General features: G+C 42.1%; 1 protein-coding gene across 4 annotated transcripts; it reads left to right on the top strand.

The window, feature by feature from the left end:
* The first annotated feature begins 955 nt into the window (after positions 1–955).
* LOC129182002 (BTB/POZ domain-containing protein 10-like) lies at positions 956–23,395 on the top strand. Of its 4 annotated transcripts, none has more exons than XM_054777849.1 (8): positions 956–1,180; positions 5,666–5,886; positions 9,758–10,043; positions 12,089–12,191; positions 19,313–19,433; positions 20,382–20,579; positions 20,652–20,762; positions 22,033–23,394. In XM_054777849.1, the coding sequence occupies exons 1-8, from the start codon at positions 1,098–1,100 to the stop codon at positions 22,443–22,445; spliced, it is 1,536 nt and encodes a 511-aa protein (XP_054633824.1). In that variant the 5' UTR covers positions 956–1,097; the 3' UTR covers positions 22,446–23,394. The 4 variants fall into 4 exon arrangements, with proteins under 4 accessions (XP_054633824.1, XP_054633825.1, XP_054633823.1 ...); XM_054777850.1 differs by lacking the exon at positions 956–1,180 and adding an exon at positions 1,201–1,322 and having other exon boundaries at positions 22,033–23,392; XM_054777848.1 differs by lacking the exon at positions 956–1,180 and adding an exon at positions 1,464–1,948 and having other exon boundaries at positions 22,033–23,390.
* Positions 23,396–23,658: the final 263 nt, after the last annotated feature.

Here is a 23,658-nt window from a genome sequence, read left to right as displayed (position 1 = left end):
CTTAACAGGTGTGCTTGAGCTTAGTCATAAGGACTCGGGTATGATCATTTAAAAAAATTCTGTGGATATCATACCATACCTGAGTCATAACGGCTTACGTGGAGGGCCTTGGGGGCTATGTAAACAAACAACCGCCACTAGACTACTAAAATCATTTGCGGTTGCTTGCAAATATAAAAAATACGTTTTTTTTTAATTTACCCGAATGAACCCCCATATGGAGACAATGTTTATATATTATTACATATTATATTACATATTATTCCTGTGGTTTTTGTTCAAATATATTTCTATATCAGAAAAGAGCTTATTTCTATTTCATAACACAAACAAAAAAATCATATCAAAATGTGAAATGATTTTAAAACTTGTCTCTTTTATGATTCATATTTTGTACAGACGAGAGCATAGTGAATTGTATGAAAGTAAGAATAAAAAGTAACGCATCATGACCATGGATTTTAGTGGAAAAAGGGGATGGGATATGCAGTTCAAATGAAAATCTCTTTCTAGAGGAGTAAAACTATCATTGCTATAGGGGAGTGCTGAGCCAGGGTGCACAGTAGAATTTTGTCCCAAAGGCAATGAGAATTGGAAGGGAAAAAGTACATTTAATATAGCCAAAAGATAGAGAATAACGTATCAAATGGTTTTTAAGGGACGAAGGTTGCGTTACTTGAAGGAATGGGAGAATCTCCCCGCTTTTTAATGTCAAATATAGATGTTCTGTTAGCCTCTTCATCTGCTTTGTACACTATGTACGCTGTGCCCATGTAGTCGACATGTGAGTGGTAAGATGGCGTCTCTTTGGCTTCAGAGGCTTGCACGGGCGGGTGCGACGTATGAGCTATCCAGACTTATTAGTACAGATCAGTGGTTAAAACCAAGCGTTTGTTCAAACGAGACGTGAAGTCTTGTCATGTCTCGCGAGAAGTCTGTGATAGCGACCAAGAAGCTCCAAGGAGTGCGTGGAGTTCAAAATGGAGGACTGGATAGAAAATATACTTATTCATGTCGATTGAGAGATAAAAAAAATCTTCAAATGTGGATGCTTGACGTCGCCGTAAAGATGTCCCGAGACTTGCAGAAGACTCGTCATGTCTCGCGAGAAGTGGACGATAGCAACTGTGTTTGATGACAACGGAGGAGTTCATGGAGTTCAAGATGGATGGCAAAATGGGTATAATGCTTAGTTTTACTTTATTACGATGGCAGATATACTTTTTTTTTTTACATTGTTTTTAAGGTTAAACGTACATTTTTTTTAAATTTCACGAGCTGGACGATGTAAAAACGTTCAAACGTGGATGTTTCACGTCAAGGTAAAGTCACATTTTGGACTCAAGGTAAAACCCTCGGCTGTTAAACTTAACATCAAACACCCAAAAGTTTTTAATCCTCTGAAAAGTGACGGTATTTGGCCAATCATTTATTGAGTTTCGGTGCACATAAGATACTTTAAAACAATGCTACCATCAATGCCTGTTTTTTGTAGCTCGTATTCGCTTCAAAGAGGCCAAAGTTTACACTTTACCACAATTCAACACGTCCGAAAAGGAGTACACGAATAACGAAATGTGATCACCGTTGTAAAGTTAACAGTTTTCACTTATGAACGGCATCGTGACTAATTGAGGTAAGGCGAAGGCGGCTTTTACGGGCAGCACTTGAAGGCAGCACCGCTGTGATTCAGTCATTGAGAGCTTGAACGTCTCTCCGCCAATGGCTCGCCGCTACATGTTTTTTCTTCCTCGCCTCCGCCCCCCCCTTTTTTCTTTCGACATGCTCTCGGTGTCTGACTAGCTCAAGTGTTGAAGTAGTCGGTGAAAGGATGCCGATGAAGCGGGCAAGTGATGAGCCAGGATGCTGAGGCTTTGTTGGGAGGAAGACGAGGCTTTTGTCTCATCCCTTGCTGCTTTGTCTTCTCTTGGTCCTCCGATAAGCACTGGTAGGTAGTATGCTTTTTACTTTACTTGTCTTTCTTTCACATATATAGTCAAAATAAATGAACAGCTTTGTCAATCTGCATTCTATTAGTTGAGTAGTTAATAAACAAGTGATTTTAGACCTGGCTGCTGCTTTCTCCTATTTTTGCTCCATGTCACTAAATAATTGAGACCATCGCCGCTTCCTTTTAATGGAAAGCCGTGACAGCTTGTATCATAATCATGCGAGTTGTCCTGTGATGATATTGAACAGTAATCAATGCATGTGCAAGTCCACGTGGTGATGGAGCATTGACTCTAGTCAGCGAAATGCTGTTGAATGGTGCTGATGCAAGAAGATTGGAGGAGACACCTACCTCACTTCCTTTGTTCCTGCCACTTTGTCCGCTTCTCTTTTTCTTTCAGTTCAAACCTCGGACGTTCCTCTTCAGTATTTTAACGAATCTAGTAAAGCACCAAAGCAGATTTTCTGTGTCGAGGCGGTCTAGACAGTTTGGTGTTACCTGAGGACCCCGCCGGTGTGACCCTTGTCTTCAAGGACATTGCAGCTGTGCTCTATTTATTGATTTATCTCACAAACAGGCTAATGTCCGCTCATGCTTTAGATATGTGATAGTCCATCCCTTTGCCTACAAATTAGCAGCAAAAAAATTCTACATTCTCTGAAGCAGGGCTCTGCAATGTACGGCCCGGGGGCCTTTTTCAGACTGCAGCCTCCATCCATGCATTTTCTGTGCCGCTGGAGCCTATCCCAGCTGACCCTGCGCGAGAGGTAGTGGCCAGCCAATGGCAGCAAGAAGCATTCACACTCACATTCACACGGATGCACAATTTATTGACAGTCTCCAGTTATCCTCACATGCATGTTTTTGGAATGTGGGAGGAAACTGGAAAAAACCAACGCACGCATGGGGAGTGGGGTTGGGGCAGGGGTAGGGAACCTATGGTTCGGGAGCGAGATGTGGCTCCTTTGATGACTGCGTCTGGCTCTCTCAGATGTTTCTTAACGTGATAATGTTTAGTTTTTCATTTAATGTGACTTCTGTTTTTTTTTTATTGGCCTCCGGCACATTCTAAAAATGCAATTTCACAAGAACACTTCAATAAAAAAAACCCAGCAAAAATGGAAAAAATCAGCAGTAATTTTCCAAGAATAAAGTCAAAATTTTAAGAGAATAAAGTTATAATTTTACGAGAACAACGTCGTAATATTGTAGGGCGAAAAAAATAAATTTTAGTAGCACAGAGTTGAAATATGAAAGAAAACATACTGTATGTTTTTTAAAAGTGGTCATATTACGAGAAACAAAACAATGAATAAAGTTGTCATTTTGGGAAATTAGGTTGCGGAAAAGGTTCTAATGTTACGAGGATGAAGTAAAAAAAAAAAAAAAGGACGGGAATGATATAAATATTTGGAAATTTAAAAGAACAACTGCAGAAATAGAAAAAAATGCTGTAATTCTATGAGTAGAAAGTCAAAATATTAAGAGAAAAAAATTTGCAAATTTTACAAGAATAAAGTTGTAATACCATGAGGAAAAATAATGTAATTTTTTATTTTCATAGAATTGGGGAAAAAATGTGTTTAAAAAAAAAAAAAGAAGTCGTAATACACAAAAAAATGCTATAATTAGCATTATTATGGGAAACAAACAAACAAAATAAAGTTGTAATTTTTGGAATATTAGGTTGGAGGGAAAAATGATAATAATATGGGAATACAGTGAGCTGTTGTGGGAATGAAATCATAATATTACAATAAGGAATAGCTTTTTTTGCTGACATTTTAAAGTAAAACAGACCAGAATTTGCAGTGTTAAAAATAATGTTCAAAATATAAAACGTCCATCCAATTCAGACTTATTACTGTATATTCTAACATTGTTTGTCATGCTTAAAAATGCATGCTTTTAGTTGTTCTCCCCTTTGAAAAAGTACAATATACTGTAGCTCTCACAGAAATACATTTTAAAATCTGAGGCTTTCATGACTCTCTTAGCCAAAAAGGTACCCGACCCCTATATTTCAACATTATGCTACTAAAATGTCATTGTTTCTCCTGACGAAATGTTGATACTAACACTAAGCTTTTTCTTTAAGTACACTCCTGATCAAAATGTTAATAGCAGTCGAAAAATGTCAAGAATGTACGTTTTGCACTGTTGGATCTTAAAGAGGTTCTAAGTAGAGCTTCAAAATGCAAAAAGAAGAAACGTGAGTGAAACAAAAAAAAGCAATTTATTGCAATGAAACATGAAAAAAGGAATAGGCTGTTCATCAGCTGACCAATAGTAAAAAACCCCAACCGAAAATAGAAATAAAATGTTGCAATAGATGCACAGTTCTTGTTCATATGGTGAAAAGTGGGTTTGGGCATGCCCAGAAACACTGGGCATGCCAGTGTTTCTAGGAGGCTAGTGGGAATGTTGCTCCAGGTGGTGAAGATGGCTTCACGGAGGGCATCCCCTGTCTAGAACTGATGTCCATTTTTGTAAATCCATCCCCAAATGTTCTCCATTGGATGTAGAGGAGGGGAACACCCAGGATGGTCCAAAAGAGTTAGCTTATTCCTCTGGAAGAAGTCCTTTGTGAAGTGCAGTGTTGATAAAGCCAGTTATTACCACACAGACAAGGGCCTTCAGTCATGAGGGATGACCCCTGCAACATCTCCACATCGCTGGCTGCTGTTTGACGACCCTGCGCAACCTGAAGCTCTGTCGTTCCATTGAAGGATCATGATGGTAGAAAACATCTCAGGTGGGATCTCCTTGTCACGCCAGTAACGTTGGAAGCCATCAAGACCGTTGCGAGAGAAGAAAACTTTCTTCCACCTTTCAATGTCCCATGTTTGGTGCTCTCCTGCAAATTCCAAACCTTGAAGGAGACCAGGCCGCCAGCCTTTTAAGAGCGTTATTCTTCTTAAAAGAATAAAAAAAAATGTCAACTTTATGCTACTAAAATGACATTGCTTTTTCTCTTAATATTACAACGTTATTCTTGGAAAATTACGAAAACTGTTTTCTCTTAATATTTTGACTCTTTTTTTCCCCATTTTTGCCGTTGTTGTTGTTTTGGTTTTTTTTCAACTTTCAACTTTTTGAAGTAAGTTTCACAAAGTTTCCTTTTGTGATATTTTGACTTGATTTGCAAAATATTATAACGTAATTTCCCCCCCAAAAGGATTTTTTATTTCTCATAATTCTATGATTTCAAGAAAAACATGCTACCAAAATGACTTTAGTTTTCCTCATAATATTACAAGTTTATTCTCGTAAAATTGCACCTTTTTTCTCATTGGAATACAACTTTTTTCTCTTAAAATTTTGACTTTTCTTGTAAAATTGCAGCTGTTTTCTGTTAAAATATTTACCAACTATTTCAAATTTATTCTTGTAGAAAATTTTTCTCAGAATATTTTGACTTTTAACAGGCATTCAAGGAGATGTTTTTTTCTTCTTAAAAGCCTCCTCCGGTAGATGGCGTCTGATAGCCATCTACTGGATCTCTTTGCCATCAAGAGATCATGACATTGTGAATACCTCCTTAAGATCCAGCAGTGCAAAATGTACATTCCTGACATTTTTCAACTGCTCTTAACATACGTTATAACGTACAAAATAAAGTGCCCTCCCTAAAACGTCTCAGAGGTCTGGACTCTACATCATTGCTCTTGAATTGACGTGTGTGTTTGTGTGTCTTTGACTTGCTTGTCTTAGTGACAGACAGTGTGGCGTGTCAGTGCTGGCCTGCGACCAGCAGCGGCAGCAGAGGTGGACCGGGACCATGAGTCTGTACGGCGAAGCCCGAGCAGGGAGTGATTATGGCGGGGAGCAGCGGAGGCACTCTGGCGACCGCTCGCGAGACTCGTCCAGCGACCGAGGAGAAAGTCAGCTGACCCCCTGCATTAGGAATGTCACATCCCCCACCCGGCAGCACGGTGAGGACGGCAGCCATGTTTTCCGCCAAGTTGCATGCAGTTTTGAACGGTAAATCCTGATCCTGCATGCGTTTCCACCCAATCAGCCTCCATCTTACCATAAGCGTAACACATCAGTTGATAATGCCTTTGCTACTTTTTGACACTTTTGATGTTGGAAATGAATTCAGTCCATAACATCAAAGCGAAGCATAGAGGTGGAAAGCAATCTGCTTCCGGTCGCTGGTCGACTTGAATTTGTCTGTTCCAGGGTCAAACCGTCACCGTCATGAAACTTTGACACATTCTGAGCGGCCATTGAAGAGTATATACGGTGGTGTGAAAAAGTGTTTGCCTCCTTCCTGATGTCTTATGTTTTTGCATGTTTATCACACTTAAATGTTTCAGATCATTCAACAAATGTAAATATTAGTCAAGGACAACACAACTCAACACTTTATGCACTTTTTAAATTAAAGTTTTTATTATTAAAGGACAAAAAAACAACCAAAGCTACATGTCCCTGTGTGAAAAAGTGATTTCCCTCTAAACCTAATAAGTGGTTGGGCCCCTCTTAGCAGCAACAACTGCAATCAAGCGTTTGTGATAACTTGCAATGAGTCTCTTCCAGCGCTGTGCAGGAATTTTGCAAAATTGTTGTCATTCAGCCACATTGGAGGCTTTTCCTTTTTAAGGTCATGCCACAGCATCTCAATAGGATTCAGGTCAGGACTTGGACTAGGCCACTCCGAAGTCTTCAGCCATTCAGAGGTGGACTTGCTGGTGTGTTTTGGATCATTGTCCTGCTGCAGAACCCAAGTTGCTTTCAGCTTGAGGTCACCAACAGATGGCCAGACATTCTCCTTCAGCACAATTCATGCTTCCATTTACAGCAAGTCTTCCACGTCCTGAAGCGGCAAAACAGCCCAGACCATCACACTACCACCACCATATTTTACTGTTGTGATGAAATGCGGCGTTACTTTTACGCCAGATGTAATGGGACACACACCTTCCAAAAAAGTTCAACTTTTGTTTGGTCAGACCACAGAGTATTTTCCCAAAGGTCTTGGGGATCATCAAGATGTTTTCTGGCCTTAAAGTTGTTTTTGTTCAGCAGTGGTTTTGGTCTTGGAACTCTGCCATGCAGGCCGTTTTTGCCCAGTGTCTTTCTTATGGTGGAGTCATGAACTCTGACCTTAACTGAGGCAAGTGAGGCCTGCAGTTCTTTGGATGCTGTTGTGGGGTCTTTTGTGACCTCTTGGATGAGTTGTGGCTGCACTCTTGGGGTAATTTTGGTTGGCCAGCCACTCCCGGGAAGGTTCACCACTGTTCCATGTTTTGGCCATTTGTGGATAAGTGCTCTCACTGTGGTTGGCTGGAGTCCCAAAGCTTTAGAAATGGCTTTATAATCTTTTCCACACTGATAGATCTCAGTTCATCTCAGTTAAGTTATGTTTTAACAGGCGGGGGACAATCACTTTTTTCACAGGGCCATGGAGCTTAGGTTTTTTTTCCTCCTTTTTAATAATAAAAAGTTTCATTTAAAAAGTGCATAAAGTGTTGAGTTGTGTTGTCAATGACTAATATTTACATTTGTTTGTTGATCTGAAACATTTAAGTGGGACAAACATGCAAAAAAAATAAGAAATCTGGAAGGGCGCAAACACTTTTTCACATTTCCTGTCTGAATTTCTTGGTACGCAGTGTTTGGTTGAGTACAGAGGTGTACCAAATTCCCAGGCGGAGCACACGAAGGGACAGGAAGTGTGTTTTAACTCGTGGTTGACTCTGCGATCAAATAGAAGAGGCTATTGGCTAAAGGCAACGCATTCGCTGTGGGAGGGGAGATTTCCAAAGTTCGGCAAAAAAATAAAAAAGTAACAATAAAAAATAGAGCAGTAAGACATAATGTAACAAGAACTAGCTGAATTATTGATACTAATGACTTATAATAATCCAATGATTTGTCACATTCCTGTGTAAATATTAATGGCAAGTCCATTGCTTCGCTTCAGCTAATAAGGAACTGGCATTGTTTCTCTTTTGTAAAAAAGAAACCGTTTAAACTATGATATCATATGTATCATGTTTATTTATTTATTTACTTTTTATTCAAGAATAGTTTCCATTCAAGAATTACCTGACGGCAGTTTTCAATTTTTTGTTTTTTGTTGGAGAAAATAATACACATTAAGCGTAAAAAACCCGTTTACCACCGTCTGAAGACGCTTTTTAACATTATTAGAGCCCTCAAGACATGAAATCACACCCCTACCCTTCACCTTTACACTCATATTACCCAATATAGTAGACATAATAAAACAGAACATAATAAAAAACATAATAAAAAAGAACACATGTTTATGACCCTCAGATGGCAGTTTTCCATTTTTCTTGTTTTTGTTTGAGAAAACAATACACATTAAGTGTAGAAAACCCCTTTACCACCGTCTAAATAAGCTTTTTAACATCGTTAGAGCCCTCAAGACATGAAATAACACCCCTATAGTCACCTCTATACATTTACTACCAATATAGTTGACATAAAAGAGAAAATAAGACACATTAACCATCTAAAACCCGTTTCCAGCCTTCTAAATATGCTTTTTAACATTATTAGAGTCCTCTAGACATGAAATAACACCCCTATAGTCACCTTTACACTCATATTACCTAATGTAATAGATTTCTTGGTATAATGTTATAATTTCCTCATATCAGTCGGATAATTATGGTGCACCCCTAGTTTAAAGGTTTCATTAAGCACCGCAACATCACTAATTATGCCAAGCTGCCACTACGTTGTGGATAAAACTAGGGATGACCCTATCCACATTTTTTGGCTTCTGATCTGCTCCGATTTTTTTTTAGTCTTTCTGATCCAGTAGTGGTCCTTTTTTTTTTTTTTTTTTTTTCTAATAAGCATTTGTTTAACAACGCTGTTTGGCTTTTGGAAAAAACCTCTGTGAGTCATCTCCCTCATCCAATAAGCGACAAAATTGGCAAAAATAGCTGTGCAAAATATTTTTCGGGTAGGACATCATATGCCACGGTTATAGATCAATTTGTGGAAGATAACATAACGGTCCACACGCATCACATTACTTGAGCCGATGCTTTTGGTGAGTCGTGTTTGGGGTGTCAGGACGTGATGGGTTGTCAAAACACCGCTAATGGCGAGGGGGGTAGCGGGAATGTAAAAAAAAAAAAAGCGAAAACTGCGGCAGGCAGACGCGGTACTAGACTCCGGCCACCATTTTCCATGTCCAATCGCAAGCACCTGGATTTCTCAGATGTTTGCTTGCGCGAGTTGTACAACGTTGTTTACAGCCACGTTTAGAAGCTAATGGCTGATGCTGTAGCCATTCGCTTCACAACAGGTATGTGTTCAGATGGATAGATAGCTACTTTATTCATCTACAAAAGAAATTCACACTTCCAGCAGCTCTGCAAACATGTCATAATGCACTTAATTACAAAATAAAACAACCAAGGCAAGACATCAGTGATAAGAAAAATACATAGTAATAATAATACATCATCAGCTTATAAGTCCAGTCCTGTCCTTCCACGACAGGAGTTACGTGATGTTATGCATACTGGTATTGGTATCGGTCGATAGCGGAATTGAAAATTGAGAGTTGGACAGTATCGGCAAAAAAGCCAATGTTGGACATCCCTAGTTAGGTCCGATGTACATCGTGCTTGGGGATACGATTTGCTCTTTTACACATTCGGATCAGGGATCGAACCAGCAAGCACCTAAGCAGAATGTTACAGTAATGAAAAATGATTTGTAAGATGTGAAGCATGGCAGGTTTTTGTGCCCCTTAAGAAGTTCCATCGTACTTGTCGGTTTCATCCACATCATCTTTTTTTCCCCCTGCAGCCCGTGAACGTGGTGATGGTGGCTCATCCTCCAGATCCTCCAGTCCACGTCCCCCGAGGGTTTCTCTTTCATGTTCAAATGTTGGAGGGGCTGCTGCAGGGGGCCTCCACCCCAAGACGCTCGGCCAGGGACCCAGTGACATGATCTTTGTGTATGACCTCGGAAGTAAAGAGGGTCATCGTGGTGGACAGCGCGTGGGAGAGCGGGTGACGCTCATTGTGGACAATACAAGATTTGTGGTGGATCCTGCCATCTTTACAGCCCAACCCAACACCATGCTGGGCAGGTAAAGACATCCAGCTTGACTGCTTGCCTCACAAGTCCAGCAAGGGAATTTCTTAAAAAACATTCTTCTCACGGGGAATTTTGCCCATCATCCACAATCCTTATGTGACACATGAACACACGTCTTTCTCTTTTCTTTGCGTTCTAAAGATATAAAAACACATAAAAAGAGGCAGCTACAAATACATGTAATGTGACGCACCTATTCCGACTATAAAAAAAAATCCAAAAATGTACACAACGTGACCTGCATATTAACCAAGCTAGGCCGACATTGTTATTATTCGTTATTAACATTGTTATGCCCAAGAACTACATTACTGGCATAGTGACACCTCGCCACACCACACCGGCTAGCTACTAGCTGGCTAGCGACTGGCTTCACCACTAGTGATGTGCAATACCAGTGATTTCGTTTCCCATCCGATGCTGAGTAAAATTCAGGCTGGTATCAGCGGTAGATTCGATACTTTGCAAATTCACCTAATGTGTCAGGTACATTTGGAAAAAGTAGCATATTTCATAGCACAGCATGAAGAATACAAGACATTAGATGAATTTATTTATTTTATGATTAATTATTAATTCAATCCCAGCCATTTTTGCAATAGACAACCCCTTCAGTAGTGGCCATTTTAGACTATTTGGACTGATCTTTCAAGGCACACAGAATATTGTGTTAAACATGGACCCTACCAAAAGAAAGATTAGACTCCCGTCTTTTATCAGACAAAAAACTTTGCTTCTACCTTTTTCCGTTCTCTAGTAATCAGCAGTAGAACGTAGGTAAGTTTCAGGAAAATATCAGTTCCTGACTAAAACAGGGAGAAGAGCAGCTGTTTGTGAAAAGATACATTTCAAGCACAACATTCACTTTGACACAGATATTTTTTGCTTTTGTATCTAATATCTAAACAACTGCACCAACATAAACAACACACAAAGGGTTTGTTTTACATCCAAATAACTATTTACAAATATAACACCATGAACTATTTTCAATTTTCACATTTACAACTAAACCGTGTGTGTGTGCGGGTGTGCACGCGTTAAAGTGTCTCCCCAATGCGTCGCCTTCTGCACGCTACACTCCTCCACACTCTTCCACTTCCTCCTTGCTGTTGAGTGCGTTTTTACATGCAAAAGATCCATGCCAAGCTCTTATACTCGTTTTTATGGCTTAACCTGCTCTAAAAGTGACTCAATTGCAATTGCGTCGTCACCTCTTTTTGTAACACCAGTATGTCTTTGGTATTCAATGAATTATTGGATTATTATTAAGCTAAAGTAATTAATCATGCAATAATTCGTGCTGGTATCCACAACTCTCATGTTGTATTTTACAATGCATTTCTTTCTCGTGTTCTCACATTATTAACTGGAAACCTGAATGAAAAGCAGGCTTGCAGGCGCCTCATGTGGTCGTGGGGGGCTCACGGTGGTGACAACAGGTCTATACGGTATGAAAGGGGAACCATAAAATTTTGACAATAACACATTTGACTTGCTTTGTCAAAATCACGGGTGAAACTTCTCTAAGGAGACTTTGGATGCGAGAGCAGCTTGATTGCTTGATTTGCTTTGTCGTACAAGCTTCAAATATTTTGAAAACACATAGCAGCTTTCCACCCGAACCAGGAAGAAAAACAGCCAGCTGAAGTTGCCGCCGACCAGAGAAACCATTGAGCAGGCGATAACTAATTTTCCACCCAACTCGGAAAAGTGTTTCTGCGTGTAACACTTTTATTGCGGCGGATTTGCAGCCGTATTCGGTTGTTGAGAAGCAGGGCTTTCATGCTTTGTTGCGCACTTTGGAACCCAGGGGTACACCCTGGACAGGTCGCCAGCCAATCGCAGTAGTTAGAATTCAGCCGTCTGTTATTTATTTGTGAATAATGCAGATTGTTCATGCTGGTTACTGAGAATATGCTGAAGTTTGTGTTCATTTGATACAGTACATGATGCCACTGGTGCACTTGACTGGTTCTGTGCTTATAAAGAAAGCATTGGCTTCTCCTTCTCCTCTGCTTCTCTTTTTGTTTCTAGGATGTTTGGCTCGGGGCGGGACAACAATTTCACAAGGCCCAATGAAAAAGGAGAGTTTGACGTGGCTGATGGCATCAGCTCCACGGTCTTCAGAGCCATTCTGGTAAGAAGCTGTTGCGTCTTCAAGATTCAAGATTCAAGAGTTTTATTGTCATATGCATAGTAAAACAGCTAATAAATGAAATTATTATTCTGTTCATTCTCCCAAGAAAAGAAAGAAAACACAAGAAAAAGAATAAGAACATCCATCCATCCATCCATTTTCTATACCGCTTCATCCTCATCAGGGTCGCGGAGGCATGCTGGAGCCTATCCCAGCTGACTTCGGGCGACAGGCGGGGTACACCCTGGACTGGTCGCCAGCCAATCGCAGAGAATAAGAACATAAGAAACATAAATACCAATAAATTAAGCAACAACAACAGAAGAGACATTAATACAGATAAATAATACAAATAAATACATAAATAAAGTGCTATGAGTGTGTGCGTGTGTTGCGTGCGGCGTGTGTGAGTGCTTCGTTGAGAAGCCTGATGGCCTGTGGGTAAAAGCTGTTTGCCAGCCTTGTGGTCCTGGACTTCAAACTCCTGTAGCGTCTGCCTGACGGTAGGAGTGTGAATAATGACTGTTGTGGATGTGTGCTGTCCTTGATGAGGTTGCGTGTTCTTTGTAGGACTCTAGTTTTATAAATGTCTTGCAGTGAGGGGAGGGCTGCCCCAACAATGTTCTGTGAGGTCTTGGTCACCCGCTGGAGTGCCTTCCTATCTCGTGTTGTACAGTTACCGTAGCAACTAAGGATTTTGGTGGACATGCCAAATTTCCTCAGTCCTCATCAGGAAGTACAGTCTCCTTTGGGACTTCTTCATAGTTTGTTGGGTGTTTTGAGACCAGGTGAGGTCCTCGCTGATGTGTGTGCCAAGGAACTTGAAGGTTTTCACCCTCTCCACCTCAGTCTCATCAATAAACAGGGGTCTATGCGGCTCCTTTTCCCTTGTTCTTGGGTCGATGATCATCTCTTTAGTCTTATCTGTATTGAGAAGGAGATTGTTATCACGACACCAAGCTATGAGGTCCGCCACCTCTCTTCTGGATGACGTTTCAACACCACCAGTGATCAGGCCGATGACTGTAGTGTCATCCGCAAATTTAATGATGCTGGTTTTGTTCTGGGAGGCCACGCAATCGTAGGTGAAGAGCGTGTAGAGGAGCGGACTCAGCACACACCCCTGTGAGGTCCCAGTGCTCACAATTCTTGAGCTGGATGTGCGATTGTGGACTCTGACTGACTGGGGCCTGCCTGTTAGAAAGTTAAACACCCAGTTACAGAGGGAGGGTGACAGGCCAAGTGTGAGGAGCTTATTTGTGAGTTTGTGGGGGCTGACTGTATTAAAAGCAGAGCTATAGTCTATAAATAGCATTCTGACGTATGTGTCCTGGCCCTGTAGGTGCGAAAGGGCTGTGTGGATGGCAGTGTTGACTGCATCATCCGTGGACCGGTTCTGGCGATATGCAAACTGTAGAGGGTCCACAGTGGCCGAGATGCTCTTTTTGATGTGGGTCATGACTATTCTTTCAAAGCACTTCAAAACAATAGGAGTGAGTGCTATAGGGCGATAGTCATTCAAGCAGGTCACGTTGCTCTTCTTGGGTACGGGCACTATGGTGGTGGACTTAAAGCAGGTCGGTACAGATGCTTGTGCAAGCGACAGGTTAAATATGTCAGCAAGCACATCAGCTAGCTCTGATGAGCAAACCCGAAGTGCACGTCCTGAGATGTTGTCTGGGCCTGCTGCTTTTCGTGGGTTTGTTTTGTTCAGAACCCTGCGCACATCAGCTGATGTCACCATGACAGGTGAGTCCTGTGTGCTCCCCAAGTCCAGCCACCCTCTCTGCTCATCAGGAGTTTGGGTGTCAAAGCGGGCATAGAACTCGTTCCGCGCCTTATATGATGAAAGACAAACTGCATGACTGAAATAGAAAGATGATTCATTTAATGTTGACGAGGGCTAATAGTCGTAGTCGAAGCTGATTTGTTAGATTTTGTCCATCGTCGCCGAAAAAAAGTCCAATACTATATACAGTAGTACTTCACATAACATAAACCTCCTTTTACATAAATTCCACTGAACATAATTTATGTAAAGTTTTTGCATCGTATTACGTAAGAAATTCCATATAACGTAAAGCGTCAAGTCGGTGCAAGTTTTTTTTTTTTTTTTCAATCAACTTTAATAAAGCCTCAAGTCGGTGCAAGTTCAGACTAACACTTGGTGACGCCTTCTGATGCTTCACGCTCTCATTGGCTGATTTTCGGGGGAACCGCCTCCGCTTTCATCTCATTAGCTGATTATCAGGGCACCGCCTATGCTCTCATCTCATTGGCTGACTTATACAGCGCGTACGTGACTTTGTGTGAGAGACAGGCTTTTCCCTTCAATCTCCTTCCTCTTCGTAGTCGCCCTTAAACTAACTTAAACAATTAAGTTAAGTTACAAATTAAAATTTTGAACACAGCATTATCGTGTAGTGCGTGTGCGTTTGTCTGTGAGACAAGCTGACTCTTAGACTCTTTGAGTCGTGTTTCGACTCAGGCTAGTCCTCCTCCTTCCTGCCTCCACTTGTGCTCCTGATCAAGACATCTCGTAAGATTGTTTTTGTTTTTCCGTTTTATTCATTTACAATAATCTTATTTATTACCTTATTTTATGTTGGAATGTTACTCTACTATGTTTATGCTAACGTTTTCTTATATTTTCCTACCATATTTGGTGGACTTTGAATATTTTGAAGGGCCAAAGGTGTGAGTTTGGGAAGATCTTGGAACAGATTAGGCTATTTACATGTATTTTACGCTTCGTATAACATAAAAACCCTATAACGTAAACGTTCTCGGAACGGATTATTTACGTTGTAGGGGCGTCTACTGTATATACTTTTTAAAGCCCACTTCTAATGGCGATCCCTACAAATAAACCCATCTCATTTGCGACTTTTTCATCAGGTAAACAAATAAACAGTCTCAAATTCAGGAGGAGCAGTATGGTTTTCCTCCTGGCGGTGGAACTATGGAATAGCTCTAGACTTCTGGCCTGGTCCTTGAGGGTGCATTGGAGTTTGCCCAACCAGTCTACATTTGTTTGGTGGACTTGGGGAATGCATTCGAGTACTCTGGGAATGTAGGACCAACTAATTCAGGTGGTTCCCTGTATGAGCGGTGTCAGAGTTTGGATTGCATTGCCAGCAATGAGTCTGACCCATTTCCAGTGATGGCTGCCTCCGCGAGCCGACCTCGGATCAGCGGAAGAAGATGGATGGATGGATGGAACAAATAAACATGGTGGGTGTGCTACAACTGCAAAGTCTGGTTTCCGCCGCTGTTCTATCAGTCCGGCATGCGTGGCAGTCGGCTAGCTCAACAGCATTGTCCGCTACTCTGCTGTTTAGTCATGTCTCAGTGAAAACGATGATGCTGCAGTCCAAAAGGCTGCTTAGCTCCTTCCTCGCCATTGTTTATATTCTCGTTGCCGCTTGCGAACACTTCCGCCCAGCTGGACAGGGTGTGTAGTCTACGGTACTCACAGAGAAGCCCAGGTCACAACAGGTCGAACGAGCTCCTATGACCTGTCTATGTGCACAAAACACAAGAAGCACACAGGAGGCGCACGCGTGTAACGTGCTGATTTTCGAGCCGCAGACCAGTCGCAGAGGTTCTTTGCCACATCAAATGCTACGGGCGCTTACGTTTTTTTCAGGTTGCAACACACACTTACGCACTTGGCAAGTCTTTGTGCGTCGTCCGTACGGCCAATGTGTGTCTTTGCTGGTGTCAGGTTTGGGCAAAATTACGATTTTTTTTGTAAGTCACACTTGTGGACTCTGTGTGTGTGTGTCGTGCGCCACACGTGCACCCAACATATGCAGTTAGGGCGGCCAACACATGTTCAGATACAGTGGCGCCGGTGGTCATTAATCCATTCCAGCAGGTCCGACTCAAACCAAAACGGACTGTAATCAAAGCAAATTTTCCCATAGAAAATCATGTAAATCCAATGAATCCGTTCCAGACACAAGAAAGTTTGACCTTTTAAGCCATAAATATTGGAGGTCTGGCCCCCTCGTCTCCGTACGGTCCATGTGTTTGTTACGTGGTGTATCGCTCTACAGCTCTGATATAAACAAAACACAGTTGTCCTCAAATGGACGCACGCGGCCCACAATGCATTGCGCGATTGATCCTGTGCATGTATCCCAGGATTTCGTCTTGGGGCGCGTGATCCAAGATGGCGGCGTAAACCAACCGATATTTTGGATGCTAAACAAGCCAAGGCAAAATTTGTGATGTTAACAGAAAAACGCACTAACTGGGGCGACATGGGCAAAATGACGTCGGTTATCGTAGTAAATTATGGTAACGGTAAATTTTCGCTATATAGCTCAGCCCTACTTCAGATACACAAATTTGTCCAGTGTTTGTAATGGAACCTCATTATACTTCAGGGTTTCAGCTAAATGAGGAAGTCATGATGATGTCTTGCGTTCTTTATGCTAACATTTCAAAGACTGTACACGGCTTTTTCAAATTTAACGGACAATTTTGGTGTATTTGCACAAAGTATTGGTATCGCTTAGGCATGTCCCGATAACCGATAAATCGATGAATGGAATTATTAAAAAAACAGGTGGATAATTATGACGCCCTGGATGAATTGACGTGCATGTATGGTCGTGTTTCATCGGCTCTGTGCCACACAGGCTGGATGACAAGAGGGTTCACTCTGCATCTGTGCGCATTGGTTCAATAGTGGAATGGACGTCCCAACAGTCAACGGCTACTGAGGCCTTTGGTCGACAAATATACCGTATTTTCATGACCATAAGGCGCACCGTATTAAAAGGCGCAGTCTCAGTTACGGGTGCCATTTCTGTATTTAACACATACACAAGGCATACCGTATTATTGGGTGCAGGCATGGTCAAACATACGGTAGCATGCATGCACGCTGTTGCGCTCAGTCGTCAGTGAGGAAGCGATAGTGCTTTATTTCATTGTATAGATTAAGAACAGGACTCTCATTCAGCTTCTCAAACCCACTGAAAATCAGGATAGTCATCACTCAACACAACAATCTCAGTCACGGTGCACAACTACAAACATCACACAGCAACACAGCAGATAGACAGAAACAGACAAGACACTACCGCTATTTGTGCAGAATAATAACTAACAACTATGTAGCTCAAACATGTAACTTTAAGAGCATTTGCACCAAAACACTACCGCAAAGCACGCTGGGGAACAGGAAGTGCTCCCAGCGACGCTACAATACGCTAGCGTGCATGCATGCTAAAAGCCAGCGGGAGCAAAACTGAGTTGGGTTGTACTTTATTGAAGTATTGAACAATGTACTAACAATGTTTTTTATCAATCCTCATCTTCTGTATCCCAAATGAACAGCGGGGGAAGTTCTCCATCAAACACGCCAGGTTCCCTCTCGTCATTGTCAGAGTCAGTCTTGTTGCCGTGCGGCGCCTCAGAAATGATGCTTTTGTGAAAGCTCGAACAACAGTGCATCAGACACGTTAGCCCAAGCATCCACAATCCATTCACAAATTGTGGCATAACTCGTTCGGCGCTGCCTCCCAGTCTTAGTGAAGCTGTGTTCGCCAGCTGTCATCCATCGCTCCCACGCCGCTCACATCTTCACTTTGACGTTGACGCCGATGTCCAGCGGATGGAGTTCCTTCGTTAACCCTCTCCGGAATGATGGCAAGCTCCGAGTTCATTTGCTGCACTTGGTTTTTCACAGCGGCTGTGCTGACACATTGAAAAAAACATCCGTTCTCTTTCCGTACACGTCACTTAGCCACTCAACCATGTTCTCCTCGTCCTTCCAGCCCCTTTGATTGGTCCGGCTGGAAACTTTTCTTTATGCAGCGTCTTCCTCTTAAAAATCACCACAGGTGGCAGTTTCTGTCCATTACCATGGCAACCAAGCACAACCGTAGAAGCCGACTTCTCGTGCCCCCTTGTGTGTATCTACCGTGCTGGTCCCCTTCTCTACAGTGTGGTTCACCAGGATGTGGAAAGTGGGCGGCACGCCGTCCATGTTGGTGATGTAGTTGGGCTGGATGTGTTTGTCTGCAATGTTTTTACTGCAGTAGGAGTGGAAGATGGCCAGCTTGCCTTGTACAAGTAATCCGCTGGATGTTGCTGCGCCACGCTAGTCCTTGCCCGGATGGATAGATGGCGCCGTTTCATAAAATATACCTATATATCTACTGGGGCGTGCCTTTAGCGTCCTCAGTCACGTCCACCTTTCCTCTATATAAGCAGCGTGTCGGCAGGAGATGCTCCCATTCAGTCGAGTGGAGCGCTCATCAAAGTCACACAGCAACACTTACAGATGATGTCTTTTTCAAATCTATGCTACTAAAATGTGATTTTTGGCCACAATATTCCAATGTTATGAATGTCAAATTAGGACCTTTTCTTGTTAAATTAATATTTTGACTTTTTTAGTGCAATATTACTGCTGCTTTTTCTATCTTTGCTGGGTTTTTATTTTTTTGTTTTTCTTGTTTTTTTTATATATTTTCTACAAATATTTTATATAATTTATACTGTATTTTTTTTAACCACTTCAACTTCCTTTTCATAATTATGAGTTCACGCCCATAAAATTCAGTCCTCACCCCCACAATATTAAAACCCCCTCTGCAACGCAGCTTTCCAAAAAAAAAACAATTTTATTTTTATTTATTTATTATTTTTTATATATATTTTAAAATGTCTTTTATTGATTTATTATTTATTTTTATACACATATATATATATACTTTTAGAGTGAGCCCTAAATGGCCCCCAGGCTGCACTTTGGCCACCCGTACTGTCGTGTATGTGGCGTCATAGCAGGTGTTGATGAGATGTGAGGTTACCAAGGCAGCGGGGGCGTGCTTGCCGGGCTGCAGGCAGAAGCGGGGCGCTTGGAAAGTGGAGCAGGGAGAGAGCGGTGACGACGTTTCTTCTCCTTCAGCCGGCAACGCCCCCGCTGCCTTATTTAGCCGTCAGGATGCCGCCGGACTTTTGCATTGCTCGGCGCCGTGCCTGCCCTCCTCCCCCCCGCTTCCTACACGCTCTCCCCCTGCTGCTGCCGCCTGGGTGAGTCGAGTAGCATCAATAATGGCGTGTGTGTGTGTGTGCGTGCGTGGTGCTGAAAATGGCAGGATTACTACAAATCAGGGATAATCCGCTGCCCTGACGGCGTTTCCATTCCTGAGCTGAGGGAGTCATGTGACTATCTGTGTATCTCCTTCGACTACAGCACCATCAAGTGCAGAGACCTCAGTGAGTACACACACACTTCCCGTCGGTCATGCCTTCGTGGTGAGTGGCCTCCTTTTGCTATACAGAATACTGTGTGTGTGCGTGTGTGTGCACGCGTGTGGGTGGCCCAAGTAGGTCATGCGCAGTTGAGATTGACTTTGCCATAAAAGCACAACAGCACCCCCTGCTGTGAATGCTCAGCACAGCGGTGCCTTGGTTGGCGTCCACGAGGTCCGACTCAAACCAAAACAGACTCTAACTAAGGCGAGTTATCCCATAGAAAAGAACAGCGTTCCAGTTCACCTTTTATGGAAAATATTTGTTGTTAATTATAGTGTACCTTTAAACATCTTTTCCTTGCTTCTCGTAATATTACAACTTAAAAAAAATAACGTCCTTTCCAACTGCTTTTTTTTTCTCAAAAAATGATGCAAATCTTTTTTCAAAAATGTATTTCTGCTGTTGTTTTGTTGTTTTGTTTTCCAACTCTTTCAGCTTTCTTCTTGTAATGCTGACTTTATTCCCATCGTAATATAACTTCCCCCCCAACCTTTCTTTGTAGTTATGTTTGTTTCGCTCAAAAAAATGTCTTTTTCGACTTTATGCTGCTAAAATGACATTATTTTTTTGTGAGAATATGACTTTTTTTCTCTTAGTATTTAGACTTTATTCTTGCAAAATTAGAGCTGTTTGTTAAAATTGAAAATGTTTGTTCAAATGCTTTACTTTCCAACTGTTTGAACGTTCGTCTTGGAAATGTTCTTCTCGTGATTGAATTTATTCCCAGAATATTTTGACTTCATTCTGGTAACATTATAAGTCTTTCGACAACCTCATTTTCCAAAAACGCCAACTTTATTTAACGTGTCTTTTTGTCCAAACCGAAACGGGAGCATTTGTGTGTGATTTGTACTTTTGGCCGTGGAAACGTGGACCGATCACAGAGCTCATCTCGCTATGAACGGCCAGGCGCCCTGATGCACGAGCTGTCCAACGACGGGGCCCGCCGTCAGTTTGAGCGCTACCTGGAGGAGATGGTGCTGCCGCTGATGGTGGCGAGCGCGCAGAGCGGGGAGAGGGAGTGCCATGTGGTGGTGCTCACCGACGACGACGTGGTGGACTGGGACGAGGAGTACCCCCCACAGATGGGAGAGGAATATTCACAAAGTAAGACCGGCAGCATTTCCGTTCCCTGCGCGGAGTCGATGGCATTTTGTTAGCATCTTGTTGCGTGTGCAGTCATCTACAGCACCAAACTCTACCGCTTCTTCAAATACATCGAGAACAGAGACGTGGCCAAGTCAGTCCTCAAGGACCGGGGACTGAAGAAGATCCGACTGGGCATAGAAGGTACGTGGACAGAAGTGACAAACCGCATTCACGTCCCACTTTGGCTCAGAACCTTCGTCACGCTTGAAGGGATAGTTTGGATTTTTTGAAATGAAGATGGATGACACCCCAATCTGCGGTGTCGTCCAATCACAGCCACTTACTTCCTAAATCCAGCTCTGGCCAGATGTTCGTGATGAAGAACGTAGTTCCACTCACGTGCTGGGGAGAATTAAGTCGAGACTTCGGCTTCTAAAAACAATACGCCAGCAAAAGACTCAAACACTGGTGTCACAAAAATGATCATCAAAAAGTCAAACCTCACAAAACACTCCGGCGTTACGTTTGTCTCCCGTTCTTCATCACAGAAATCTGACCAGCGCCGGACTTAGGAGAGCAAGTGGGAGGTAAGTCGCTGTTATTGGATGACACCGCTGATGGGGACGTCGGATGACTTCATGTCAAAAAAATGAGCAAAGCGTACCAGTCCAGTCTTTTTATTACGTGCAAACGACTCTTTGGAAAGCAGCTAAAACACCTGAGGTACACAAAATAATGCATATAATAATGCTACTACAACACAATAATAACACTGTTAAAGTATTAATAATGATAAGAATATTCATAATATTGATCATGGTAATGGTGATTACAATAACAATAGTAGTAATGGTAATAATACACATACTAGTACTACTAATATTAGGATTCATTATTGTCTTAATATGCTTTTAATTATTATTAGTCTATTGAATAATATTAATATGGTATATATTAATATACTATGAATAATAACATGAATACAATAATAATATAATAATGTTAATAACTTTATTAATTAGACACTGCTGTGGTGTCCCTAAAAATAATAATCACAATAATAATCATTGTAATGATAACATAATAATACTATTAATAATATAGTATTAATGGTAATAATGACAAGAATATTAATATCGATAATGGTAATAATGCTAATAATAATAATGTGATCGATAATAATGATGTCATATTAATATGATGAGTGATAATGCTAATAGAAACATGATGTGATTGATGGCTGGCAGTTGGGTTGGCACGATGCATCCATGTTTATCAGTGTTATAGAACTAGATGGTGTAGAACTAGATGGGAAAAGAAGTAGATGGGCGTAAGCAATGAGGAGACGTTATTGCTCCATCATGACGGCTTCACTTCTGGACAGGAAGTCATCATCCCGCCTCAAGTCCAAACGTGCAGAATGCTCAGTGCCAAGCTAAACCCGCTAAACGTGCTAAATGTTCCTCTGCAGGCTACCCCACATATAAAGAGAAGGTGAAGCGGCGGCCCGGAGGTCGCCCGGAGGTCATCTACAACTACGTCCAGCGTCCTTTCATCCGCATGTCCTGGGAGAAGGAGGAGGGCAAAAGCCGCCACGTGGACTTCCAGTGCGTCAAGTCCAAGTCCACCACCAACCTGGCCGCCGCCGCCGCAGACATTCCCCAGGACCAGCTGGTGGTTCTGCAGCCGCCGGGCCCGCGGGTAGACGAGCTGGACACGCCCCCTCAGCAGGGGTCGGGTCAGATGGCAGAGGGTGTGGCCTCCCGGCAGCTTCAGCAGGGTCCGAATTCCGTTGCTCCTCAGCTTGTTCAGGAGATCCAGCACACCCAGGCACTTTACCACTACCAGCCGCACTCAGACCCCCCGGGGTCCCCGTCTGCGTGACGCAACTTGGAGCACACTGGCTGACGTTTGGCCTTCAGCACAAAGCAACTCACCTCACCTTCTTCATGTGGAAAAACACCGCTTGGTCTTTTTATTTCTCAGTGTGTGAAATCCAACGTCATCACCATATTAAGTTGGACCACCAGGCGTCGCTGATTCCCCACATAACGTGTACACATCCAGCCAATCAAGTATCGCACAAATTGTCAGTTGTGGTTCAAAATGACAATATCGAACACATATGGAAGGAAATTAATCAGCGCTGCAAGAACATGTCAGCTTTTCTTTTTTATTTAAATAAAAATCTAAACAATCTTTACAGCATTTTTTCATGAATTTCCACTTGAGCGTTCTCCCCCGCCTAGCGGTGGATGCTGGTATAACCGAAAGTGAGGCGAAACATGTATGACGTAGACGCCATATCGAGCACCGAAACAGAAGTCGACGCCATATAGGATGCGGCATCCAGGCCTTTAAAAGGAGACAGAAAATAGAACGAAAGTGAAGGGAACCATGTATGATATAGACGCTACACTGAATTATACGTCGACGTTGCCGCCGTATTGGATGTGGTGGCATCATACGTCGCCGCCATATTGGATGCGACGGGGCTTCTGATTCAGTATTGGGCCATTACAACTCAATACTAATAATTTCAATGATTTTACAAACAGAATTTGCTGACTTTGTGGCAAGTACTCTGAAGTCCCGCGCTTAACGCCATTGGTTCCTGTGCTGAAACCAGCCTCCAAACAATGAAGAAGGGCACGTTGTTACGCTCCACGGTCCATTTTCATGAGCAGATCTGCCACATCCAATATGTCGGACACGAGTAAAAAAAAAAAAATTCTGTCGCCAAGATGGGGAGGGACTAACTGAAGTGGTTGCAATTCACCATCTGAAGTAGTGATTTGCGATATGCTTATTTCGTTTCCGATCCGATACGAAGTAAAATTCAGGCTGATATCAGCGATACCAATCTGATACCAATACTTGGTGCCAATTGACCTATAATGTGTCTAGTAAAATTAAAAAGTAGTACATTTCATATCATTGCATAAGAAATATAAGACATTTAATTAATGTATCAATTATGAATTTAAAACAATTTAACAAATTAATTGTATTTATTTTACACCTTAAGTATATCGGAGGTACAAGGGTGATTTACAATATAGCCAAGCTAAGATACAACAGAAAAACAATCAAAATA

Source organism: Dunckerocampus dactyliophorus, chromosome 5 (assembly GCF_027744805.1).
Source record: "Dunckerocampus dactyliophorus isolate RoL2022-P2 chromosome 5, RoL_Ddac_1.1, whole genome shotgun sequence".
Classification (NCBI taxonomy): domain Eukaryota; kingdom Metazoa; phylum Chordata; class Actinopteri; order Syngnathiformes; family Syngnathidae; genus Dunckerocampus; species Dunckerocampus dactyliophorus.
This window is presented reverse-complemented; position numbering and strand designations above follow the sequence as displayed.

Coding starts and splice junctions, on each gene's coding strand:
- LOC129182002 (XM_054777848.1), top strand. CDS start 1,854: ATGAGCCAGGATGCTGAGGCTTTGTTGGGAGGAAGACGAGGCTTTTGT. Junction 10,044..12,088: donor CCCAACACCATGCTGGGCAG/GTAAAGACATCC, acceptor TTTTGTTTCTAG/GATGTTTGGCTCGGGGCGGG. Junction 20,580..20,651: donor GGGAGAGGAATATTCACAAA/GTAAGACCGGCA, acceptor TTGCGTGTGCAG/TCATCTACAGCACCAAACTC.